Consider the following 23,660-nt stretch of genomic DNA (forward strand, 5'->3'; position numbering starts at 1 on the left):
CACGCGCCAGAGCCCGGCTCGCCCGCCTGGTGCCAGCTCTCTGCTGGGGCTACTCGTCCGGCTGCCACGCGGGAAGACAGAGGCCATCTTGCGAGCGGTGACACGCTTGGTGCTGGAGCCGCCGCGGCAGGGCAGGGGCTGGGGAGCCGCACGCAGCTCTGTGCGCTGGCCAGACCCCCCAGGAGCTCGCCGTCAGGAAAGCACACGGCCACCGCACCCCGGGTGCTGGGCGAGCCGGAGCGTGCCCTGCCCGGGCGCGACCCTGGGCCCCGCCGGAGGGGCCGGCTGGGAGAGGTGGCGGCGAGCAGGCCGTGCCGCGCCGGCCTTGTTTGTCGCAGCCCCGTGGCGCCGCTCCGGAGACGGCCATATGGCCAGAGCGACGCGGCCCGCTCCGGGGAGGCACCTCGGAGCCAGCCAGATGGCAGGAGGCCGGGGCGAGCCTGCGGGGGCCGCGGCAGCAGGGCCAGAGCCGGGGCCCGGAGCACAGCGTGCGCAAAAGCTGGCGCTTGCCAGGGTGGGAGCCGCGAGCTCTGGGCCTGCCTCGCTCAGCTCCTGAGCGCAGGAAAATTACAGCTTTCCAGATAGACACGTTAGCCGGGGCCGTGGGAGGCTGCAATTAAACTTGCTGAGGGAACAGGCGCGCGTTGCAGCTTCCCCTTCGGCTGAGAAATGGCAGGGTTGCAGGGTGGGCCGCCGGCTGCAGGGGCTGGCCTGGGCGCTCTGGGAGCTCAGGCTCAGGCCGCACCCCGGCCGGGTGCGCCGCGGGGGCTGCGTCCGGGCAGGGGCCGCTGGCGCTGGAAGCCCTCAGGGAGCTGCGGCCGGAGGGCGACGGCGGCCGCCCGGCTGCTGGGCCCAGCTCCCTCCCTGCCGCGGCCTGCTCGGGGGTCGGGCTGGCCGGCAAGGCCCTGCGTTGCCTGCAGGCGCCTCGCCTGCCCTCTGCCACCTGGGCACGCTCGGCCGTCGCCCGGCTGAGAGGCAGCGCGGCGCGGGGGCTGCTGCCCGCCGAGCTCCTGGTGGACAGCGCGCAGCTCCTAGCAGGCTTCCCGGCTGCCGAGGCCCTGGCAGGGATGCGGGAGCTGATCTCTCCGGCGGGAGCTGCTGCTCCTGTGCTGTCCTGGCCGGTCCATGCGCCCCGGGCCGCCGCGGGCCCATGTGGGCTGCACGAGGGCGAGGCGCCGGGAGGCGCACGCCGTGACAGAGAGAAGCCCTGGGTGGCTGGTTACATAAACCGCCATCTGTTGCAGGCGGTAACCTCGCCTGGCAAGCACAGCACAGACGTCAGCATCCCAGGCTGCATCCGGCACAGGCACAGGCAGCCCTTCCCAGCACGCCTTGCGGGGCGGCCTGCCAGGTGCCACAGCCCCGCGGGCCCTGGGCGTCACGGCTCCGGGCTGGGCGCCGAGGGGGCTGCGGCTCGCTGCTCCGGGCCCTGTTGGCTGGGTGCGGCCCAGGGGCCGCCGGCTGCCTCTCCAGGGGCAGGGCCTGATGCTGGGGTTGCACCAGAGGTCTCTGCATCAATGCCAGGGTAGGTGAGCGCAGGCTCTGGCTGCACCGAGGTGTGCACTGCCCCTGTGGGGTTACGGGCATCCTGCCCTGTGCCAGGAGGCTGCCCGGGTGTGCAGTGCCCCCAGACCGGGGCAGCGATGGGCGGCTGGGCCCCCTCACCCTGGCTGCCCAGACTTTCTCTGAAAGTGCAGCTGCAGGCCAGGCAGTTCCTTGCTGCTCTGCTCCAGCGTCCAGGGCCCCGCACAGGAGATGAGCTGGGGTGTGATGCCACCTCCAGTGCAGGTGCGGGCTGAGAGCCCGGGGGTAAAGATGGGCTGCACAGGCCAGGCTGAAACACTTCTGTCCCCTGCCCGCCCTCCATGCACGGCTGGGACTGAGCAGGAGAGACCAGCCTCTGCCCCAGCAGCCCCCCTGGCCCCCGTGGACCTGTTGCAGCACTGCAGCAGGCGGGCGCGGGAAAGGGGCTCCGGTGCTCTGACCAAGCGTGTCATCCAGCAGCTCTGACGAGCCGGGAAACCCCGGGTGGCTCCAGCCAGTGCTCACAGCCCTTTGCCTTCCCCCCTCATGGTCCTCGGGGTGGTCCGGGAGCTGGTCCCACAACACCGGGGGTCCTGGGCCCCACCAGGGAGGCTCTTGCCGTAATTGCAAGGCATGAGGCTGTGTGCACAGTGCCTGCTGTGTCAGTTTAATGATTTTTAATGAGCAATTACCTTTCGTCGTTCCCCTAATTTCTGAATATCAATAAAGTTAATTAAACTCTGCATGTGGGCTGCTCTGGAGCAGCGCGGGGGAAAGGTAGGGGCTGGCGAGGGGCACCGGGGGCGGGGAGAAGGCAGGCAGGCAGGTGGGAGCATGGGGCAGGGCCCAGCGCAGGCCTGGAAGGAGCTGCTGCCAGGACAGGAGCCTGGTGGGAAGGGAGAGGGGATGCAGGAGCCCTGATCCTGCCCCTGGTCTCAGGCTGGGGTGTGCCAGGCCCCGGCCTGTGGCACGTGCTTGCGTGGTCAGGGGTCCCCAAAGGCCCTGGGCCTGCGGGCAGTGGAGCTGCACTGGGCAGCGGTGTCTGCAGGGAGGCCGGGACAGGCTGCTGCCAGCAGAGTTCGTGCGGGCACGGGGCTGAGTGGGGGCAGCTGGCAGAGCCGCAGAGAAACTTGGGGCTGTGGATGTTGCTGGGAGGAGAAGGCTGAGCACTGAAGACCCCTGCCCCCTTCCTTGGGGGTCCCTGCCAGCTCCAACTCTCTCCAGATCAGAGCCCCCGCCAGGCTCGGGTGGCCCAGGGGGCTTGGAGCAGACGGCTCGGTACAGCTCCGGGAGGAGTCGTCCTGCTCCCCTGGCCTGTGGGGGGTGCGGAGATGAAGGGGCGCATGCAGCCGCCACTCCGATCCCTGGCCCGGAGAGCCTGCGGCGCTTGTCTGGGGCCGGCGCTGCTCGCCGGAGCATCCCCGACCCTTGGAAGCGTGGCTGGCTGTCAGGCCCGGCAGCTCGCAGGGGCCTCCAGCTTCTGAAGGACTTGTGCCATAACCCGGGGGCAGCCGCGAGTGGCACACGGCCTCGGTGCCGGAGCGAACCACAGCCATGTTGGGGCCACTGAGCTAAGCTGTGCTTCGCTCCCCGTGCCACGGGGGAAGGGGAGGGCGCAGACGCTGGTCCCCGTCTGTCTCCAGTCTCCGCGCTGCCTGTGAACGTGGGGCCAAGGCTGGATCCAAGCCTCATGGCTATGTCCTGGTGCCAGCAGGCAGCCGTGGCCCCAAGAAGAGATGCCCCAGGGACGGTGGAGGGGGCAGTGCCAGCACCAGGAAGGGGGTGCTGGGGGCCCGCGGGGAGGAGCAGAGCCCCTGGCTGAGCAGCGAGCTGGCTGCACCCGGCAGCAGGAGGGGCTGATGCCAGCAACATGGGGCCCGCTTTGGTGCCCGCCCCAAAGGCCAAGCCACTGCCTGCTGTGGTGGGTGCGCCGTGGCCGTGGCGGGGCCCAGACAGACCCCCTCACCGCGGTGGCCTGGGGGGAGGGCAGAGTGGAGGAAGCTGCGGCTCTGGCTTTGCCGGATGCAGCCCGAGAGGATAATTTAGCCTCCAATCAATTCTTTAAACGCACACAATTGAAAGATTGCCTCTGAAAGCCGCCCATAAACAGTGCGGTAATGGATTCCTCTCCGGTAACAGCCAGCCGGCATATAAACTTACACAACAAGGATCCCCGGGCAGCCCTAATTCATCAGCTGCCGAAACAAGAGAAATGAAATGGAGCCACGCGGGGCAGGGCCCGCGGCCTCGGGGTGGCCGGCAGGGCCGGGAGCGGGGTGCGGGGCTCTGGCTGCCCGCAGCCCGGGCGCAGGTGGGTGGCGGGCCCGGGCCAGCGGGCGCAACGACTAAGCTGCGCCCGGGCTGCTGTGCAGGCAGCGCTGGCGAGGCCCTTTCCCGACGCCGGGCCCGGGCGTCACGCGGCCCCGCCTGCCGCTCCGGCGCAGCCGTCCCCAGCGACGCGGTGTCCTTGGTGCCTGTGGCGGCCGCTTTGTGCAGCAGCAGCTATTGTGTTGCAAAGCGGCGCTTTGCCGGAGCACGCCGCCCCCCATCTCCCGTCTCCCTTCTCCCTCCCCAGCGGCTCTGCCGGCAGTGGGGAAGCAGGCCAGGCTCCAGGGAGCGGCGGGTGGGGGCCCTGTGCCAGGCGGCCTTGTTAGCCAGCGAGCGTCGGCTGCAGTCGGGGCGTCGCGGGCCCGCGGTAGGACTTGGCAGAGGTGACACGGCGGGGCCTGGGCAGGGTCACGGCCCTGCAGCCGCAGGAGTGGGCCGATGACAAGACTGCGCCCGGGGCAGCAGAGACGGCACAAAGCTCGCTGCCTGCAATGCTGCACGGCCCCCACCAGCACCTGCACCCCTGGGCCACCCCTTGGCTTTGCCCCAGCGCAGCCCCCCGGGGCCTGCAAGCGAGCACCTGGAGCCCCGTGTCCTATCCTGCCCCTCCTGTGGCTGGGGGCTGGGAGGGGGTCGCAGCAGACGCCAGCCCTCGGCACAGGCACTTCCAGACCCAGGCTGGCTCGGGGTGCCGCGGGGCCTGGGCCTCTCCCGGGACGGGGAGGGCACACAGGTCGGGGCGCCGGATGGGCGTGGCCGTGCAGGTGGGGCAGGGTTGCAAGGTGCAAGGAGCCAGCTGGCTGCTTGGCGCCAGAGGGCACCGCCACATGTATAATTTACATCCAGTAACAAGATGTGCTGAAGGTTTCAAATATTCATCAGCTGCACGAGCACTGCCGCGACCCGGGGAAAATGGAGGCAGGCGGCTGAAATTCAAGATCAGATGGAGCTCGGTGACCCGGCCGCCATGGAGGCCTCTCACCCGCCTGGCACCACCTGGGCCTGCCTTCTGCTGGCCCAGGGCCCGGAGGAAATGCAGGTCGTGGCGCACCTCCATGCAGTGAGCCTTTCTCTGCACAGCGATGCTGGCACTGGGGGGTGCATCCCCCGCCACGCTCGCTGGAGCAGAGCACCCTGGTGCCAGCAGCAAGGGAAGCCCACCTGGGCATGCACAGCTCCTGCCTGCATCTGCCACCCAGCCCAGGCTGAGGGGCAGCAGCCTGCCCCGAGCCCCCGTCTATGAGTGCAGGCTGCTGGGGTGCTTGAGGGAAGGGGGCAGGTGTGGGGCTGGGACCTATCCTACAAGCGGGGGGCTGGGCTGTGCCTGGCAGGCTGCCTGTCCTTGCAGCACTGCTTGCTGGGGGGGTGCATAGCCTTGCACCACCTCTGCACCATGCCCGGGTGCCGTGCTCTGCCCCAGCAGCTGCAGGCGGTGCCTGCTGCTGGGGCCTGCGGCCACGCTGACTCTGTGGCCGTCGGAGCCACTTGTGCTGGGAATTATTTACAGCCTTATTGACCAGCCCAGAGTAAATCAGCAGTTGCCGCAAGCAGCATCTGGTGTGAGCCCCAGTGGCTGCCCATGCCCCCGCCCCGCAGGACACTGCTGCCAGCTCCTCAGCAGTGGGGGCAGGCATCTGGCTCGGGCGCTGCTTTGGGGCAGAGGGTCCGTTGCATCCACCCTTGACGGCACAGCCAGCACCGGGCCAAGCTGAGCCCCGATGCAAAGTGTGTGCAGCGCCAGTTTCTCCCCGAGGAGGTTGCCTGCCCCCCGTGCCCACCGGGCCCTGCTCCGGGGTCCTGGCCCAGAGCTGTTGGGGAGAGGGTGGGCACAGGGGTGGGGGTGGCGTGAGGGAGATGGTAGGGAGGTGGCATTGCTCTTCTCTGCTGGCTCCATATCCTCGATGGCTTTTGTTCCCACGCAGGCGAGATAAGGAGCAATAATTAAATCTTCCCCAGGGCACAGCGGGAGGCTTTGGCAGCAGAATTACCGGGCGCCTGCATTTGCCATCCAGCTTGAACGGGCATGTTCGGCAGCGGGTAGAGGGGGACCCCCTGCCTGTCCAGCTTGACGCAGCGGTGCAGTAGCTGGGGGGGCGCGGGGGCTCTGGTCCTGTCCTTCCTGAGGCAGCTGGGAGGAGGGTGCCTGCTCCCCCTGCCCGGTGCTGGGAGGTATTTGTACAGCACCTTGCGCGGGGCCGCCCACCCCTTCCCTTGCCCCCGGGAGCCTCCGGGCTGGGCCCTGCTGGCATCATCAGGCAGCAGAAGGGGCCGGAGCTGCCCCACGGTGCTCAGCACCACAAAGGCCCCCGGCTTGACCCCTGCCCCATGGCTCAGACGCCAGGCCCAGCTCCAGCGCTCGCACTGCAGCCTCTGACGCAGAATGAGCTTTGCTGCCTGAGAGCTGGGGGGAGGAGGGGATGGGGGGGGAAGAAAGCAGCTTCTGTTCCCCGTGGCGCTGGAGCAGGCCAGGAGCTCAGCCAAGCGGCAGCTCCAGCCAGCGCCGCCCCCCCCGCGGCCGTGCAGGCGGGAGATAAGGCGCACGGAGAGCGGCGTGGGGCTGGCAGCCGGGTTCCTGCATGGGCTGCGGGGGGATTCGTGCGCCTGAGCGCTCGGTGTCGTGCGGTACCCTCATGCCGGCCGGGCTGGGCAACGGGGTCTGGGCATGGGCCAGGCCTAGCTCCCAGGCCCCTCTTGCTGCATCTCCAAATGTCCGGGGGCAGGCAGCTCCTGGGATCTCCTGGGGGCCTCTGCCTGGTCCCGGCTGGGCACTGGGCTGCCCTCCCCGCCACCCCAGGGGCCACAGTGCCAGGACAGGATGCTCTCGCACGAGGCTGATGCCGCCTCTGCAGCGTGCTGGGGTGTAGCGCTCCGGGCCCGGATTGCTCCATTCATCATCGTCGCGGCCGGGGAAATTGCTGTGCAAATGCATTTGCTCCGGAGGGAGAGCGTGGCCGGGGACGTGCGCTGGGCGCGGCACCCGGGGGCAGGGGGTGGGAGCCTACTGCTGCAGCGGGGCAGGCTCCAGCTGCTGGGAGGTCTTGTCTGCTCTGCCCCCCAGCCCCTCCACTGCCCCTTGTCCTCCATGGGGGCTGCAGTGCGCCTGCCCCCTCATCCCACTGCCTCGCAGAGGCTCACGAGGCACCCCCTTGCGTGGGGGGCTGAGCCGGCTCTGGGCCCATTGGTGCCAGGGCCAGCGCTGGAGAGGGCAAGCTGCACCTGCTGCCTCTGGCCCTGCTTGGGCATTTCTGCTTGCAGGGGGCTCCAGAGGCGCCTTGTGCCCAGGCAGGTCCCTACCTGAAGCCACGGCCCTGAGCCTGACCCACCCCGCCGCCGCAGGCCCCGGAGGCGTGACGCTGGGGGCAGAGTGGGAGCCTTTGGTCCCCACGCCCCCGGGACCCATCCCCGCTGGGTGGGCATCCCGCCGAGGGTGTGGCGGTGCCCGGCAGAGGGGCCGGCGGGCACGCCGCACAGGGTGGCTCCGTTACCACGGCACGACTGTAATTTCCAGGCACTGGTTGACATGTCAGTCGTCATTTGTCATCGCAGCGCTACTCCGTGATGCTCGGGGGGCCCGTTGAGGCGACATGTGACACGTGTCAGCGGGTAAATGACTGTTCAATTCAAGGAGAAGCGCGCGGCGCACAAGGGCAAACGCTTCCCTGCCTGCGCTACCAGGAATGTGCAAGCGCCGCAGCCCCGCTGAGCTCCTGGCACCACCGCTCCCAGCCACCCCTGCCTGTGGGCATCGCCTCTGCCCAGGGGCCGCTCCTCCCAGCCAGGACCTGCCAGTTGAACTGCTGGTTTCCTCCGGCATCTAGGGCCCGCGGGGTCCGGGAGCTGGGCCCAGCTGCGCCGGCAGCAGTGCAGCAGCTGGCAGAAGTGTGTGTGTGTGTGGGGCGGGGGGGCAGAGGCACCAGCTGCAGCGTCCCTCGAGCCTGCCCCAGCCCCGTGCCTGGGGGACTGCCTCTGGCAGCTGTAACACCTGGCATCTCGCTGGTGCTAGCTGAGCCCCGCGGGCAGCACGATGCAGCACCCAGCCCGCTCCCGCTGACCCTGGTGCCTGTGAGCACAGGGCAGGAGTGAAGGCTTCCCCCATCCCTTCCCGCCGCACCTCAACCTCCTCCTGGGGGGCTGCCTGTCTGCTCTCATTAGTGCTCCTGTGCTGCTGGGCGCCTGCTACGGCCTACACGGCTGCTGTGCCCAGGACGGAGCACCCTCCGTCAGGCCATTGATTTTCCTGCACTGGCCCTGGCAGCCAGCGGCGAGGGTGGGGGACCCCTGGGCTCCTGGAGCTGGGGGTGGGAGCATGGCTGCAGCCCCTCCTCACCCTGGCAGGGAAAGGTCACCGGCACAGCATGGTGCAGCCCTCGCCACGGTCTGTTGCTCGTGACCTTTCCCGGGGCTGCTCCGCTCCTGCCGGCTGGAGAATGGCGTGCGGACTGGGAGCTGGTGCCCAGAGCCTGCCCCTCATCTCTCAAGGATGCTCCCCCGGGGGCGCCCGCTGCGGGCCAGGATGAGGAGGCAGGGAGGATGCAGAGTCCCGGGGCAAAGGCCCAGCCAAGGGAAGACGTGGGGTGGGTGTGCGTGGGCACGCGGCAGGCTGGTGCCAGGGCCAGGCAGGCAGCTGGGGGATGCACGGGGCTGGCCCCGCTCAGAGCATCCCCATGGGGGCCAGCCCAGGCGCCATGCAGCCCCCAGCCCCGTTGGTGCCCCTCACTCCTGACCCGCAGCCCCTGGCTACCCCAGAGGGAGCTGGCCCATGGCAGCATGCACCGCGGCACGAGGGCCCCCAGGCGCGGGGGCCGATTTGGGTGCTGTCCCCGGGCGCTGCCCACCACAGTGACACCTGTGGGAGCCCCGGCGGTGGGTGCAGGGGCAGAGGGGGGCAATGAGGGGGAAGCTGCGCAGAGAAGCAGGGACAAGCGGCAGGAAGGTTAATGTGAGGCGCCAGGCGCCTGACAGCTCATTCATCATGGCTGCCAGCCCGGCCCGCGGGGCACGGCCAGATTAGATTTTAAATTGGAAAACAAACCCTGCCTTGTACAGTCAGCACCCGGGGGCCGGGCGGGCCGGCCGTGCGCTGCACCGCACCATGCGGGCACCCGCGGTGCAGGCACCTGTCCCACCTCCAGCTCCTGCCCGTGTTGAACAGTCTGGTTGCGACGGAGGGCTGAGGCCTCGCCAGCTGCTTTGTGGGGCTGCCAGCCCTGCCTGCCCCCAGCGTCAGGGGGTGCGAGCCCCCGCCCTGCCCCCTTGCACAGGGCTGCCCTGCCATGGGCACCGCAGCCTCCCGGGGTTGGGCCAGGCCCCGTGGCCTCGTTTTTTCACTGGTCTGGGACACGGTTGCGCAGCACGGCTCCTCGCAGCACTGTCTGGGCAGCGCTGCGGCTGCCGGCTCCCCCTCGGGTGCAGTTCACGAGGGCCCCCCAGCCCCAGGGCACGGGTGCGAGACCCTCCGGAGCCTCCAGGCAGTGCCAGCTCCATCTTGGGCACGGCCGGGGTGCGGGGCACTCGTCAGGCTCAGCCTGGTACCCCCACAAGACCCCCCATGCCAGTGTTGCCAGGGTGCCCCCTGCTCTCCGCCAGCCCCCCCCAGCTGGCTGCTTGTTACTAGGGAAAGGTACCTGGAAACGGGCTGATTGCTGCTTGATTGAAACAAGAGCAGTTGCGGCGCAGCCACTGCCACTGCCAAGCCTGGCAGCGCAGCCCGGTGCGGGGAGGGAGGGAGGGAAGGAGGGAGGGGCCGGTGCCCCCATGCTTGGGGCAAACCCAGGGAAGCTGACCCCAGCTCCCCAGCGCCAGCCCCCCAGCCCCGTGGGAGTCCATGTTTGGGGTTCCTGGGAGCTGGTGCAGGCACCCGGGTGCCAGCCCCGGTGGTCAGCACCTGGGCAAGCCGCTGTGCCCCAGCCTGGGTGGGCTGGCCGAGCTCCGGGGCAACTCTGGTGCTGTGGGGTCACTCGGCTGCTGGGCCAGCGGCTGGTCCCTGCACCGCTGCCCCGAGCTGTCCGGCTCCCGGGGCCTCTGTGGGCGGCAGGGCCTCAGCCACCAGGAGAGCCCACGCGTGGCAGCCGGTGGCTGCAGGACCGCAGGGCCCGTGTCCGGGCTCGGGGGTGCAGCGCTGCAGGCAGTGGGTAACGAGGCAGGGGGCCGGGCTGTGGCGCTAATCCCCTATTACAGCAACACAGGATCCCGGCGCCCTCCAGTATAAACTCATTAACTTTTATGGGCTAATAAATGGATCCTATTAAAAAATAATTCCCTGCGCGCTGGGTGCAAGTTCGCCTCTGGGCTGCTGCAGCGAGCTCCGGCGCCTGCGCCCGCTCCACTTGCAGGTGGGGCCGTGGCAGTGGCGGCCCCCAGGCACGTAGGATCCAGGCCCAGGCCGGCTGCTCCCCAGCCAGGGGAGGGGACATGGATGTGGCTGCGCTGGGCTCGGGCTGGCCCAGCGGCGCTCCGTCCCGGGCTGCAGGGCACCAGTGCGGCTGGGAGCGGGCGCCCACCTGGCCCTGGGCCCTGTGGCGGCCCCGGGGGCCCACAGCTCCCTCCCAGCACGGAGCTGGCTCCTTCCTGGTGCCTCGCAGGAGGCAGCAGCGCAGTCATTAATCCTGGCAGGGCCATGCCCTTGGTGCGGCACGGGATAATTGCCCGCTAATTAGCAGTATCGTGTCATTGGGCCCATGCCGCCGCACGCGAGACGTGTCCTGCCCGCTAACACAGCCCCTGCCCCGCCTTGGCACCTTGCGCTGGGGCCCGACGGCGAGCCCCTCGGCCGCAGATGATGCAGGCACCAGGCACCCGTGGCGGGTGCATCGTGGCCCTTGCCTAGCCCTGGGCAATGGATCAAACAGCTGCCGTGTTGCTGCAGGGCCCCGGGGGGTCCCAGGCCTGGCTTCGATGGGGTCCTGAGCCGGGTATTACCAGGCTCCTGGGTGCCTCCATGGTGGGTGCTGGATGCCTTGGGGCAGGGGCGGCGGGGGCGGCGGGGAGGCCTGCCCAGCGCTTGCTGGGGCTGGCGAGTCCCGTTCCCGTCCCGTCCCGAGGCCTCGCGGGCTCCGTGCGGGGGTTGCGCAGCACGGGAGATCGCGTGCGGGGGCTGGAGCGTGGTGCCCGCAGCAGGACCGCACCCCAGCACTCCCTGCCCTGCGGTAGCATGTGGTCTGTGCATGGGGCTTGCTGCTTGCCTCAAGCCCCAGCTCCCGGAGACACATGATGGGTGTCGGGTGGCTGTGGGGGGCCCTTGCCCTGCATGGGGGCTCTGTTCAAGCCCCTGACCTGTCTCTTCTGAGGCCCCTTGGGAGCCGGCTGTGGGGCCGAGGCCCGCAGGGCGTCTTGGGGCTGGGCGAGGCGAGCCTGCCCATGGCGGGGCCTGGCCCTCGGCCCCACCGGCCTCCCACGAGCATCTGCTGCGCACAGCGCAGCCCAAGTAGCCATGGCAACCGGCATCACGTCCCTCTAGCCGGAGCCACGGTCCCATGGGGGTGGGGGGCTCCGCGGCAGGGCAGCCGCCCACGTATGCTGGCCAGGACCCTGCTCACACCCCCAGGGCCGTGGCTGCTTGCACATGCCGGCGGGGGCCCAGCCTGGAGCTCTGGCTCCTTGGGGGTCACAGCCCCCCACCAGGACTCCCCGCGGGACTCCTGCTCCCTGCACCGCTGGCCCCATGGGGCAATTCGGCCCAGAGCATCATGGGCTGTGGGGCGGGAGTGAGGGACAACCTGCATGCACGCATATACATGGCAATGCACACATGCACATATATGCGCATGCACCCTTTGGCATGCGGAGCAGCAGGTGCCACCTCCAGTTAAGCAGGAGGGTCTCTCTGGGCACAGCCCACAGGCGCTCAGCAGAGCCCTGGGGTACCAGGGGGCAGGGCTGATGCTGGGGACAAGGGGCCTTGCTGACTGCCACCGCCTGGGGCCATCTCCTTGTTGCAGGGCTGCAGACCGAGGCGCCCAACGCGCTGGCCCGCAAGGGAGGCAGCTGGGAGGAGGAGCCGACGGCGCTGCCCACGCCAGACGAGCCCGCGGCCGAGGCCCGCTTCGTCACCACGGCCCCCCCGCTCGACCTGCTCAACCACCACCCGCTGCTGGAGGACTTCCTGCGGGACGCCCCCCACCCAGGGCCCTTCCTCGGGGGTGCACAGCGCCCCGACCCGCCTGACCCACCCCAGCCACTTGCCCCGACACCCGCACCCAGCCTGGCACGCCCGGATGAGCCCCCGGCCTTCCCCGAGCCCAGCACGGCCTCCGCCCCCACAGCGCTGATGGGGGACAGAGCCGAGGCTGGGCTGGAAGGGACACCTGAAATGGCCAGGCCGGTCTTCACCACGGAGCTGCTGGCCACGGCCACGGGCCCCGTGGTGCCGTGGCCAGAGCCACGTGCCGCTGTCCCCGGGCCGGTGCGCACGGAGGCCCCGGTCACCTCTGCCCCGACCTTCTCACCTGCCGGCCTGCCGCGCCCGGGCCCCGCCACGGTGACCAGCAGCCCCCCGAGCGCCTCCAGACCCCCGGGCCTGGCGGCGCCCCCGCAGGTGCCTGGCCCGACCCTGCCCCAGGCTGCAGAGCCCCAGACAGCAGTGACCCCCAGCGCCACGGCTTCTGGGGACGATGAGGACACCACCAGCACCACCCTCATCACCACCACCACCATCACCACGGGGCCGGCGCCAGGTGAGACCCCGTGCCAGCTGGGCTCGTGCAGGGGAGGCTGTGGGGGGCTGCCTGTGGCCCCCGGGGGATGCTGGGTGCGGGGGGCCGGGGGCTGGCGCAGCCGGCACGTGGCCCATCGGACCCTGCTGCTTTCCAGCTCCGTGTGCCTGGAACCTCACGGGCCCCGAGGGCTCCCTGGAGTCGCCGGAGCCGCCCGGCCCCAGCGCGGGCCCCGAGGGCAGCCTGGACTGCACCTACGCCATCTCCGTGTACCCCGGCTACGGCGTGGAGATCAAGGTCAGTGCAGGCGGCCAGGGCGGATGGGGTTGGCAAGCCATGTGCATGCAAGCTGGGACGGGCACGGGGAGGTGACATGTCTCCCTCTGGACGCGCCAAGCTGGGGCTGGACAAAGGGCTGGCGGCTTGGTCGGCCCCAGGGAGGGGGCGCGGGCGGTGGGCACTGGGGGCTCTGTTGCCCAGAGGGCTGGCAGTGGCCGTGGCCGGGGAGAAGCCAGGAGCAAGCCCGGGAAGGGCTGGGCATCCTCCCTGCCCCCCGCTCCGGGAAGCGCTGGAGCCGCACGGTCGACTGTCAGCTCACGGCACGTGGGGCTCGGCCGACATTTGAGGCCCCCCCGCGTGGCCTAATTAGGCCCCGGCAGCAGCAGAGGCTTCCAGCTCACCGCACACGAGGCCGCTGAGGCACAGGGAGGCTGGAGGGGGCTCTGCTTTGCGGCAGCGCAGGGGCACGGGGCCTGGGGATGGAGACCTGGCCCCATCCTGCGGCTCGGCCAAGCCGCTGAGCATCCCAGGCTGGGGCTCCGGCGGGGGGAGCTGCAGGCTCTGCTCGCCTGGCTGGGCAGCCCCAGTCCTGCGGACGTGTCCCCTGAGCCGGGCGCTGCTGCTCTGCCACTGGGAGCCACGGCTGCCCAGGATGCGTGCTGGCTGGGACCGCAGCCGTTTCCATGGCGATGGAGCAAAGGCTGCACTGCCACTAAAAGGCAGGGGCTGGGGGGGGCTGGGCAGGACTCATAGGCTCTGTGTGAGTGCCCCTCACGCCCGACCCGCAGCCCCCATGCCCCCCAGTCCTGCCCTGCCACACCTTGCAGCCACAACCCCGCTCGGGTGTTTTCCTGTGGTCAAAAAACCCAGTGGAAGTGAAGAGCTGGTGTTTTCCAAGGGGGCCAGCAAGGGCTGGGACCCGCCGTAAAGCTGCGAAGGCCAGCAGCGCCCAGCGGCAGGCCCGGTCTCTCCTGCAAGGCCCGGCTCGGCCGCGGCTCAGCGGAGCCCGGTGCCTGCCCCGGCGCCACCTCCGCCTCATCAGCCCTGTCAGGTCGGGGCCGAGATTTATGGCGAGGCTAAGTGAGTTTGAAAGGTGTGGGCGGCGTGGGTGCACGGCGCAGACAGCCATCACCGCGCTCAGTGACTCGTGGAAGACGCTTTCCCGGTGCCGGGAGTGCTGCCAGGGCCGGGCCTGGGGGAGCGGGGGCAAGCACGGGCACGGGGCCGGGTCTGGCCACCCGGGGCAGGGGCATCTGTGCTGCTCTCTGCTCGGCCTCCGGCTGGGGTGAGGCCTGGGCCCTGCCGCTGCGGCGCTGGAGCCTGGGCCGGGGGCAGTGGTGCGCGTGGCTGGGCAGTGGCGTGGGAGCAGGGCTGGGGGAGCTGACGATGCCCCGTGCCCGCAGGTGCAGAACATCAGCCTGCTGGAGGGGGAGGCCGTGACGGTGGAGACGGTCGGGGGCGCCGAGCCCGTGGTCCTGGCCAACGAGTCCTTCCTCCTGCGGGGCCAGGTCATCCGCAGCCCCAGCAACCAGGTGGCCGTGCGGTACCAGAGCCCTGCGCCCGCCCGCGCCGGCGCCTTCCGCTTCCGCTTCCAAGGTAAGGGGCGCTTCCCCGTCCCCGGCGGCCCCAGGCAAGCCCAGCCGCCCGCCTGGGCACCCCTGCCGCGGCTCGCGGCCTAGGTGCCCCGGCACCCAGCGGCATCTCTAGCCCCCACCGCTGCGGCCCGTCGGGGACAATTAGCTCCCTCGCAGCTCGGCAATCTGTGCGCAGCTAATCTGTGCCGCCGCCAGGTTACGCGGGCACCAACCGGAGAGGAGCGCTAATGGGGAGATAATTGGCACCAGCAATTACGGGCTCGTTTAGCGTAATTACCGCCGAGCGGCACCTTGTCACGGAGCCCTGCCCGTGCCGCCGGGACCCGGGCTCGGGGCTCCAGCAGGTGCTGGGCCCCTGCCCCAGCCAGGCCCTGGTATCGCGGGGGCCAAAGGAGCTGCGGGGCCCGGGGCAGGGGCTGCAGGTGTCGCTGGGGTCACAGGGCCCAGCCTCCCCCGTGGCGGCTCCAGTTTCACTGCCAGTAACTTTCACCGTGGACAGAAAGTCTCGACCGGCTGCACAGACACGGCCGGAGCTGGGACTGGCAGGGCCCAGGGCGGGCGTCTGGGTCTCGGGGCCGGGGAGCCGCGTGTCTTGCCTGTTCCCTGCCTGGGAGCAACCCTGGTGCCCCGGCGGGACCTGGGGGGCCTTGGGTGCCCAGGGCTGGGCTTGGGGTCACAGGGCTTCAGGAGTGAGGGGCACCGGCAGGGCACAGTGGGGGCTGGGGGTGAGGGGCACCAGTGAAGCTACTGGGGCTGGGGTTGGGAGTGAGGGGTGTCCTGCCCCGCTCTCCCCGCCTGCTCCTGCTCCCGCTCCCGCTCCCGCCCCAGCCATATTAATGGGAAAATAAGAACAGATTGTGCTGAGTGCTTCCCGCTGCCGGGGTCGCCATGGCAACGTGCAGGAAATTAGCGGTGGAGACGCAGCACCCAGTGCTCCCCTCCACCATGGCCTGGCAGCGCGTGAGCCTGGGGCTGGGGTCGGGTGGCCACGGGGCCAGGCCAGACTGGGCCAGGCGGGGCGGGGTTGAGCGCTCGCCCCAGCACGGAGGGCCCGGTGGCAAGGCCCCGGGGCCAGGGCTGGGCCTGACCCACGGCTCCGTGCGGCTGCACTCCCCAGGGATCCCGGCCCCTCCAGTGGCCCGGCCCCGTGGCCTGGGCAGGGGGAGCCACGGCTCCTAGTCCCAGCCCCATGCGGTGCCCGCTGCTGCGAGGAACCTGCACTGGGAGGGGACCAAAGGATCCCTGGTGCCAATACCAAATGGGCTGCAGTGCATGCAGCCCAGCCCAGCCCAGCCTTGGCCCAGGTGGCACCGTGGCCTTGGGCGGCGCCAGGATGGGGGCCTCCTGGCAGGTGCCATGCGGAAGGGCTTGCTGCCACCTGGTGGCTGTGGGCAGGCACTGCGCGCCCTGCTCGTGGCCCTGCTCCTGCCCCGGTGGGCGCCCCAGGCCCCCGCACTGCCCATGTCCTGTGCCCGCAGCCTACGTGCTGAGCTGCCGCTTCCCCTCACGCCCGGCCTACGGGGACGTCTCGGTCACCAGCCTGCACCCGGGCGGCAATGCCTATTTCTCCTGCGCCGCCGGCTACCAGCTGCAGGGCCCGCGCGCCCTCACCTGCCTCAACGCCACCCGCCCCTTCTGGAGTGGCAGGGAGCCTCTCTGCGTGGGTGAGTCTGGGTGCCGGATGGGGGGTCCAAGGGCTGCCCCGTGGCCTGGGTGCCCGTGGCACCAGGGCGGGGGCAGTGGGGGTGTTGGGCCCAGTCCCCCAGCGGCACGTCCCGTTGTAGCGGCCTGTGGGGGCGTGATCCGGAACGCCTCCCTGGGGCGCGTCGTCTCCCCCGGCTTCCCCGGGACCTACAGCAACAACCTGACCTGCCACTGGCTGCTGGAGGCACCGCCCGGGCAGCGCCTGCACCTGCACTTCGAGAAGGTCTCGCTGGCCGAGGATGATGACCGGTGCGTGGGGGGGCCCTGGGTGCAGGGATCGGGGATGCCCTTGTGCCCCGGACTGGCTCCACGTCCTCCCAGATCTGGGAGAACCCAGGTGTCCAGGCACCGCCAGAGCCAGGTTGGAGGTTGCCCCTGCCGTGGTCCCCGTGCCCTGACCCGGCGTGGCCTGCAGGCTCATCATCCGCAACGGAAACGGCGTGGAGGCACCGCCGGTGTACGACTCATACGAGGTGGAGTACCTGCCCATCGAGGGGCTGCTCAGCGCCGCCCGCCACTTCTTCGTGGAGCTCACGACTGACAGCAGTGGTGCGGCCGCCGGCGTGGCCCTGCGCTACGAGGGTGAGCCCAGGCCCCCCCACCCCTGCCTACTGCCTACAAACTCATCAGGGGGATCAGCAGGGAATAGGGGACACTCTGTTTACCAGGGCACCCCTCGGGGTTACCAGAAATAATGGCCACAGACTGAAGGAGAATAGAGTAGGACTGGACATAAGGAAGAAATTCTTTATAGTAAGAGTTGCCAAACTATGGAACGGGCGTCCACGGGAGGTGGTGCTTTCCCCTGCCTTGGAGGTGTGCAAGAGGAGATTAGACAGGCATCTGGCTGGGGTTACCTACCCCCAGCGCTCTTTCCTGCCCAGAGCAGGGGGTTGGGCCCGATGATCTACCAGGTCCCTTCCGACCCTGGACATCTATGAATCCCGCCCGGCCCCTCGTCAGCGCAGCTCGCTCACCCGCTCTCCCCCGCAGCCTTCCAGCCTGGGCACTGCTACGAGCCCTTCGTCAAGTACGGCAACTTCACCACCAGCGACGCGGCCTACGCGCTGGGCGCCACCGTGGAATTCAGCTGCGACCCCGGCTACACGCTGGAGCAGGGCTCTGTGGTCATCGAGTGCGTGGACCCCACCGACCCGCAGTGGAACGAGACGGAGCCGGCCTGCCGAGGTCTGCACCACGGGGAGGTGGGGAAGGGAGGAGTGCAGCCCCAGGGTGCCCCGAGCTAGCGGCATGGCCCCCCAGCACCCCCGGGACTTAACACTGCCACGTCGCCCACAGCTGTGTGCAGCGGGGAGATCACGGACTCGGCCGGCGTTGTCCTGTCGCCCAACTGGCCGGAGGCCTACGGCAAAGGCCAGGACTGTATCTGGGGGCTGCATGTGGAGCAGGACAAGCGTGTCATGCTGGACATCCGTGTGTGAGTGTGGTGGGCTCTGGGGTGGGGGCACCAGGGATCCACTGGGCAGCCCTGGGGCTGCTGGAGTGGGGGGGACCCTCCGTGGCCCCCCAGCTGTGACCTTTGCATCTTACTGCCTACCCCCCCAGGCTGCACGTGGGCACAGGCGATGTGCTGACCTTCTACGACGGGGACGACCTGACCGCCCGCATCCTGGGCCAGTTCACGGGAGCACGCAGCCGCTTCAAGCTCTACACCTCCACGGCCGATGTCACCATCCAGTTCCAGTCCGACCCCGGCAGCTCTGTCTCTGGCTACCAGCAAGGCTTCATCATCCACTTCTACGGTGAGCGCTCCCGGCTGAGCCCCTGCCTCCAGCCCAGGGTCCCAGCCAGCTTGGCCTGGTGTCCCGGCCCCCAGCTCCCACCCCCCAGGCTCCCCTCCCCTCCCCTCCCTGAGCTAAGCTGGAACCCGGCGTCCTGGCCTCAGCCCCCGCTAGACTCCCTACTCGGCCCCAGCCCCGGCCCCGTGCTGGCCCATCTCACCCATGCTCCCTGCAGAGGTGCCGCGCAACGATACGTGCCCCGAGCTGCCCGAGATCCCCAATGGCTGGAAGACCACGTCGCACCCCGAGCTGATCCACGGCACCGTGGTGACCTACCATTGCTACCCGGGTTATGAGATCGTGGGCACCGACCTGCTCATGTGCCACTGGGACCTCACCTGGAGTGGAGACCTGCCCACCTGCGAGAGAGGTGACACCCCAACCCCCTCCGGGGGGGCCTGCCTGTCCCTGGGGCTGCTTGCCCAGGCCCTTGCCATTGTGCCGGGGGCACTGGGATGCTGGAGGGGAGCCTGGGTGCCAGGACTGGGCTGCAAAGGCCCCCCCAGTGCAGCCTGTCCTGCTCCCGCCCCATAGCTGCCCCATGGAGTGTGGGGGCAGCAGGGGGTCACAGCGTTTCCCCCTCTTTCTGCAGTGACCACGTGCAGGGACCCAGGAGATGTGGAGCACAGCCGCCGCCTGGTCTCCAGCACCAGGTTCCCACTGGGCAGCACCGTGCAGTTTGTGTGCGACAAGGGCTACGTCCTGGCGGGCACCGCACTCCTCACCTGCTACGACCGCCAGGCGGGCGGCCCCAAGTGGAGCGACCGCCTGCCCAAGTGCACCCGTAAGGCCAGCCCCCGCGGGGGCCCTCGTGCTGCGGCTCCCCCAGCTCCTCCTTGCAGTCTGGTGGGGGCCAGGCTGTGCCCGGCAGGTCATGCCATGGGGGAGCAGCCACAGCCCGGGGTGCCCTGCCAGCATGCGGCTATGGCAGATCCCCAGGGGGACCGGGCCAGGGTGTGGGCATGGTCTCACCCGGCCCTTCTGCCCACAGCGGAGCTGTATGAGCCCTGCCACAACCCAGGCATCCCTGAGCATGGTGCTCAAGCCCCAGAGAAGCGGCTGTACCAGGCCGGGGCCATGCTGCGCTTCTCCTGCACTGCGGGCCACGTGCTGCTGGGGGAGGCGAGTCTGCGCTGCGTGCCTGGGCACCCCTCGCAGTGGAGCAGCTCCCCGCCGCTCTGCAAGGCCGGTGAGTCTGTGCCGCCGCGGCTCTGCGCTGCTGTGGTCGCAGCATATCGCTGACCCTGGGATGCCCGGAGACCCTTGCCCGTCCCCGCACCCTGCTCCCATTAACACCCCTTCCTTTCCCCAGCCTCCTATGATGAGTTCTACAGTAATCGCAACCTGGATGGTAAGAGCCTGGGCGCTGGGCTGCCGGGGGCACGGGTACGGGTGCACCCTTGCCCCGGGTTTGCAGCCTGGCTTCTGGCTGCATGGAGAGATGGGGTCGGGGTGGGCGAGCAGGGCCCAGAGCACGGAGCCAGCAGGTGATGGGGTTTCGGGGCGGCTGAGCTGATGGCTGTCCCGGGAGCTGGGGGAAGGCCCCCCAGGCAGGGTCCCCCCAGCCCTGCTGAGCTTCAGCCACCCTCTGCCCTCACTGGTCACGGCGGGCCTCCGTGCCCGTGTCTCTCCCCAGCAGTCGCCAAGGCCATGCCCGCGGGGGCTGCACTGGAGGGCACCAATGTTGCCGTCGCTGTTCTCCTGCCCGTGGTCGCAGTGGCATTGCTCCTGGGCGGCGTTTGCCTCTACTTCTCCAGGTGAGTATCTGGCTGCCAGCTCAGCCGAGCACTGTCTGGGCCCACTGCACCCTGCACCTGGATCTGCCAGGGCTTGGCCCTGCCCCATGGGCACAACCCAGCCCCAGCTCGCCCCGGGCCCATCAGTCCCACGCTGCCCCCCCCCGGGGCCATGCCTCTCCGCAGGCTCCAGGGGAAGCCGTCCCTGCAGCTGCCGCTCTCGGGGTCGCACCCCTATGACCACATCACCGTGGAGTCGGCCTTCGACAACCCCACCTACGAGACCGGAGTAAGTGCTGAGTCCCGCCTGGGGCTGGGGCCATGGGGGCTGGGAACCCTGGGCTGGGGGGCGGTGGAGGTCAGGGGGCAGTGGGGGACACGTCGATGCCTGGGGAGGTGGGCAGAGGCAGCAGCAGTCTTGCTGCAGCTGCAGGGGCTGGGGCTGGGGCTGGGGCAGGGGAGGGACCCCGTACCCTCGGCGCCCCACAGCCGTGGCACGTGTCCAACCCCCTGCAGTCTGTCTTCTTCCCAGGAGATGAGGGAATATGAGGTCTCCATCTAGGCCGAGGCCACGCTGAGCCAGAGCTGGAGCCGGAGCAGCAGCAGGAGGAGGCCCCTCCGGCGACACTGGAGCAGCTGTGGCCCGTGCTGCCCTGGGAGGGGATGTCGTGCTGCCCCAGGGGACCGCCGTGCGCCGGGAGCAGGCCAGCATTGCCCGGCCGAGCCAGCCCCTCGGGCCCTGCCTCTCCCCTGGCAGGGGCTGGCCCCGAGGCAGCTGCTCCTGGCTGGTGCCGGAGCCGTGGGCTTCGTGGCAGCCAGGACCTGCTCGGCCCATTCCCAGCCAGGCCTGCGTGAGTCTGCTCCCTCCGGCTGCACGGGGGAGCAGAGCCCGGGCCGGGGGAGCTGAGCGGGCTGCCTGGGAGCTGGCTCTTCACAGCGCTGCCCTGGCTGGCCGCCGGGCATGGGCAACGCAGCCCGAGGGCACTCGCACAGCCTGGCCCAGGGCTGGGCAGGGCCGGGCTGGTGCTCTGCAGGGCCGCGCTGCCCCTGCCCTGGCTGTCAGGGCCATGGGGACCGGGCGTGCGTGGCATGCCCAGCCCCAGCCCAGGGAGCAGGGTGAAGGGGCAGGGGCTGAGCACAGCGGTCCCCCACCTGCAGGCCTGTGCCGGGTCTGAGCCCAGCTCCCTCCAGCCGGCAGCAAAGTCCTGCCCTGGGCAGGGTCTCCCCTCTCATCCCCTGCTCCCAATGTGCTGGTTACGTAGGGGGCAGGATGGAGGGAGGAGAAGGGCAGAGCCCAGGGGCCAGGCCAGGCCTCCTGCATCTGCTCTGTGATGGATGGGCACTGCTCACTGGGTGCTGGCACTGCCCTGTCCTGCCCGCCGTGTGTTTCCCTCGCTGCCCGTGCCCCCTGCCTGCCACCATCACCACCTCCCCGCCCACGCCCCCGCCATGAGCATGCTGCATTCGCTGACCTGGTGCCCGGCCACACACTTCCCTTGCCCGGCACAGCCGCCTCCTCCCCAGGCACCATCCTGACCCCACAGGCAGCCTCCTCCAGACCCCTCAGAGACCCCCATTCCTGTAGGCAGCAGCGGGTAGAGCCGGGCCTTTCTGCCCCCTGCTTGTCCCCCCGGGGCCTGAACAAGGTGCAGGGTGGGCAGGCACCGGATGCCAGGGTCCCTGCGGCCAGCCTGGCGTCCTGCCCCCTAACCCAGCTCTGCACGTGTGACCTCTGCCCCGACACCAGCCTGGCACCACATGCACCCCAGGGCCCGGTGGCCCTCGGCCGCATCTCTCAGCTGCGGTCACAGGAGGGAAGGCACATGGAGCCGGCCTGGGTCGTTGGGGTGCTGGAGAAGACTCGCCAGCCCCTGCCCTGTGACCAGCTCTGGGCCATTCTCTGTGAGAAACCCAGCCGGACCAGGCAGCCGGGCAAGGCCAAGGACGATCCCTGCAGGACCATTGCTTCCTGCTTCCACTGCCAGCACTTGTTCCCGCTCAGCCCCAGGGAGACAGGCCCCGGGGCCCTTCCCCAGCACCGTAGGGCAAGGGGCTCCCCAGGGCTAGCCACTGACCCCCTCTCGGCTTCCCTGCCCTGCCAAGCCCCGGTCCAGGCAGGAAGCTTTTTACATGTCACGTGTACAATATGCCCCTCCGCCGTGCCACCCGTTTTGGAGACAGCCCCATCGTTTCTTTCAGTTGGTTCATTAATAAACCGGTGTTTTAGAAGAAGCTGCTCAATCGTGGTGCAGGCGTCCTGGGGGGCAGCTGGGCCTGCAGTCACACGGGGGGAGCGGGGGGCACCATCCTGGCAAGGGTTAGGGGCGCCGAGGAAGTCCGGGGCTCAGCCAGGCCACCAGGACAGTTCAGGGGGCTGCGCCCCGGGTCATGGCTGGATGGAGATGGGCGAGGGGCAGGCTGCTGAGAGACAGGCGGACAACACCGTGGCTTTGGGATCTGCGCCAGCAGTAAGTGTCCCGGCTCCTAAGGCTGCTGGATGTCAGTCTGGCCGCAGCCTGGGATGAAGAAGGCGATGCCCAGAGCCCTGCGCTGGCTGGACAACAAGAGCCTTGCACCTGCACCTCTGCTGCTCGGCAGCACTGGCTGTGAGGGCAGTCCACAGGCCTGAGCTGCTGCAGATCATGGTGGGAGACAGGAAGGTACCGCACCCCCCAGGATCAGACCCAGGTGCCTGCTGCCCTGAAACTCCATGCCAGGGCGCCCCGAGCGCAGGGCTGTGGGAAGGCAGGTGACAGGGAGGCAGGACCCTGAGGCAGCATGTCACCTGCCCCAGCGTGGCCCTGGACCCCAGCCCAGCAGCCCCAGGCCACAACACTCAGGCTCCCTTTGGCCCAAGCGCCCCTGCCTTAGGGGACCGTGCGGAGCTGCGGCATCGCTCGTGCCCATCGTGAGCCGTAGGGGTGTTGCGCCGGGGAGCACGGAGCAGGTCTGGGTGGAGGAGGCATCGGGTCAGCTGCTAGAGGGCTCCCGCTGGCCCCTGGAAAATTGATTTGAGCTAACCGGAGCTGACAGCACGATGCAGCCAGAGCCCCCGGCAGCAAAATCCCATCCGCAGGAGACAGCGCTTGCCGCGTGGCTCCATTGCAAGGACTGAGGGCAGGAACAAAGCCAGCGGAGAGGGATCTCATGCGTGCACGCACGCCAGGCCCAGCTCGCTGTGACGCTCATGGGGGGGTTCAGCCCGACTTCATGGTGAAGGCAGCCAGTGTCAAGGCTGCAGACCAGCTGGCTGCAGCGGGACCAGCTGTGTGGCGCAGCAGCGTCACAACTGGGGGCAGGACCGGCAGGGCTCCTGTGCTGGCCCCTGCAAGCCCTGGGGTCCTGGCAGCTGCTCCTCGGGGTGCAGAGGCTCCTTGCGGGGGGGCGCTGGATGGGGCCAGACATCCAGAGGAGCGGGGCCACATCTGACGGCTGCTCTGGGAGGGGCGAGATGGGTCCCAGCCCGGGTCCCGCAGGAGTCTCTACGCACAGAGCTGTCAAGGGGACCTGCCCCAGGAGAGGCAAGGCCTGGCTGCACCAGGGGACCTGCAGGGAGAGCCCCGCAGGGATCCTGGCCCTCTTCATGCTGCAGCAGGCGCCAGCCAAGCCGAGTGCACCAGCCCCCGCTGCGGCTCCCCCCCCGGCCTGGCATGACTCCTGCCCCGCCAGGCTGCCCGGTGACAGGAGCTTCAGGGCAAGCACTGGTGCTTGTGACTTTGGGGACTTAGGGCTGATCCGGCAGCAGAGGGCTGGGGAGGGGCTGAGCCGAGAGGGCCCCGTGCAGGGGGAGGCAAGCAGGAGGGGGTGCCAGCTGCTACAGGCACCAATCCTGCCCCCCCCCACTTCAAGCCATGCCATGTATAGACCCCCTCTGCACCCATCCTGCCCCCCGGCTTTGTGCACCCCCATACACCCCCACGTGGCAGCACCAGCCCGCCCAGGTCGCCCCCTGCCTGCCGCGCCGCGCACCTACACCCCGCCTCCAGCCCAGCCCAGCCGCGCCTGCGCAGCACTCATTCCTCCACGCGCCTGCGCAACAAG

The 23,660-nt window shown here is 69.7% G+C and overlaps 1 protein-coding gene across 1 annotated transcript in view; it reads left to right on the forward strand.

Annotated features, from left to right (window-relative positions):
- Nucleotides 1-21,848, forward strand: part of SEZ6 (seizure related 6 homolog) — a 23,031-nt gene extending 1,183 nt beyond the window's left edge. The window contains exons 2-17 of the mRNA XM_019545327.1: nt 11,790-12,524; nt 12,661-12,800; nt 14,186-14,378; nt 15,856-16,041; nt 16,162-16,330; nt 16,497-16,663; nt 17,075-17,269; nt 17,381-17,519; nt 17,648-17,844; nt 18,059-18,253; nt 18,476-18,667; nt 18,875-19,072; nt 19,196-19,234; nt 19,523-19,640; nt 19,806-19,908; nt 20,152-21,848. Of these exons, the coding sequence (XP_019400872.1) occupies nt 11,790-12,524; nt 12,661-12,800; nt 14,186-14,378; nt 15,856-16,041; nt 16,162-16,330; nt 16,497-16,663; nt 17,075-17,269; nt 17,381-17,519; nt 17,648-17,844; nt 18,059-18,253; nt 18,476-18,667; nt 18,875-19,072; nt 19,196-19,234; nt 19,523-19,640; nt 19,806-19,908; nt 20,152-20,181 (2,996 nt within the window). The 3' untranslated portion in view covers nt 20,182-21,848. The remainder of the gene's footprint in view (nt 1-11,789; nt 12,525-12,660; nt 12,801-14,185; nt 14,379-15,855; nt 16,042-16,161; nt 16,331-16,496; nt 16,664-17,074; nt 17,270-17,380; nt 17,520-17,647; nt 17,845-18,058; nt 18,254-18,475; nt 18,668-18,874; nt 19,073-19,195; nt 19,235-19,522; nt 19,641-19,805; nt 19,909-20,151) is intronic.
- The last annotated feature ends 1,812 nt before the right edge of the window (nt 21,849-23,660 follow it).

Source organism: Crocodylus porosus, unplaced genomic scaffold (assembly GCF_001723895.1).
Source record: "Crocodylus porosus isolate Cpor-Errol unplaced genomic scaffold, CroPor_comp1, whole genome shotgun sequence".
In the NCBI taxonomy this organism is placed as follows: domain Eukaryota; kingdom Metazoa; phylum Chordata; order Crocodylia; family Crocodylidae; genus Crocodylus; species Crocodylus porosus.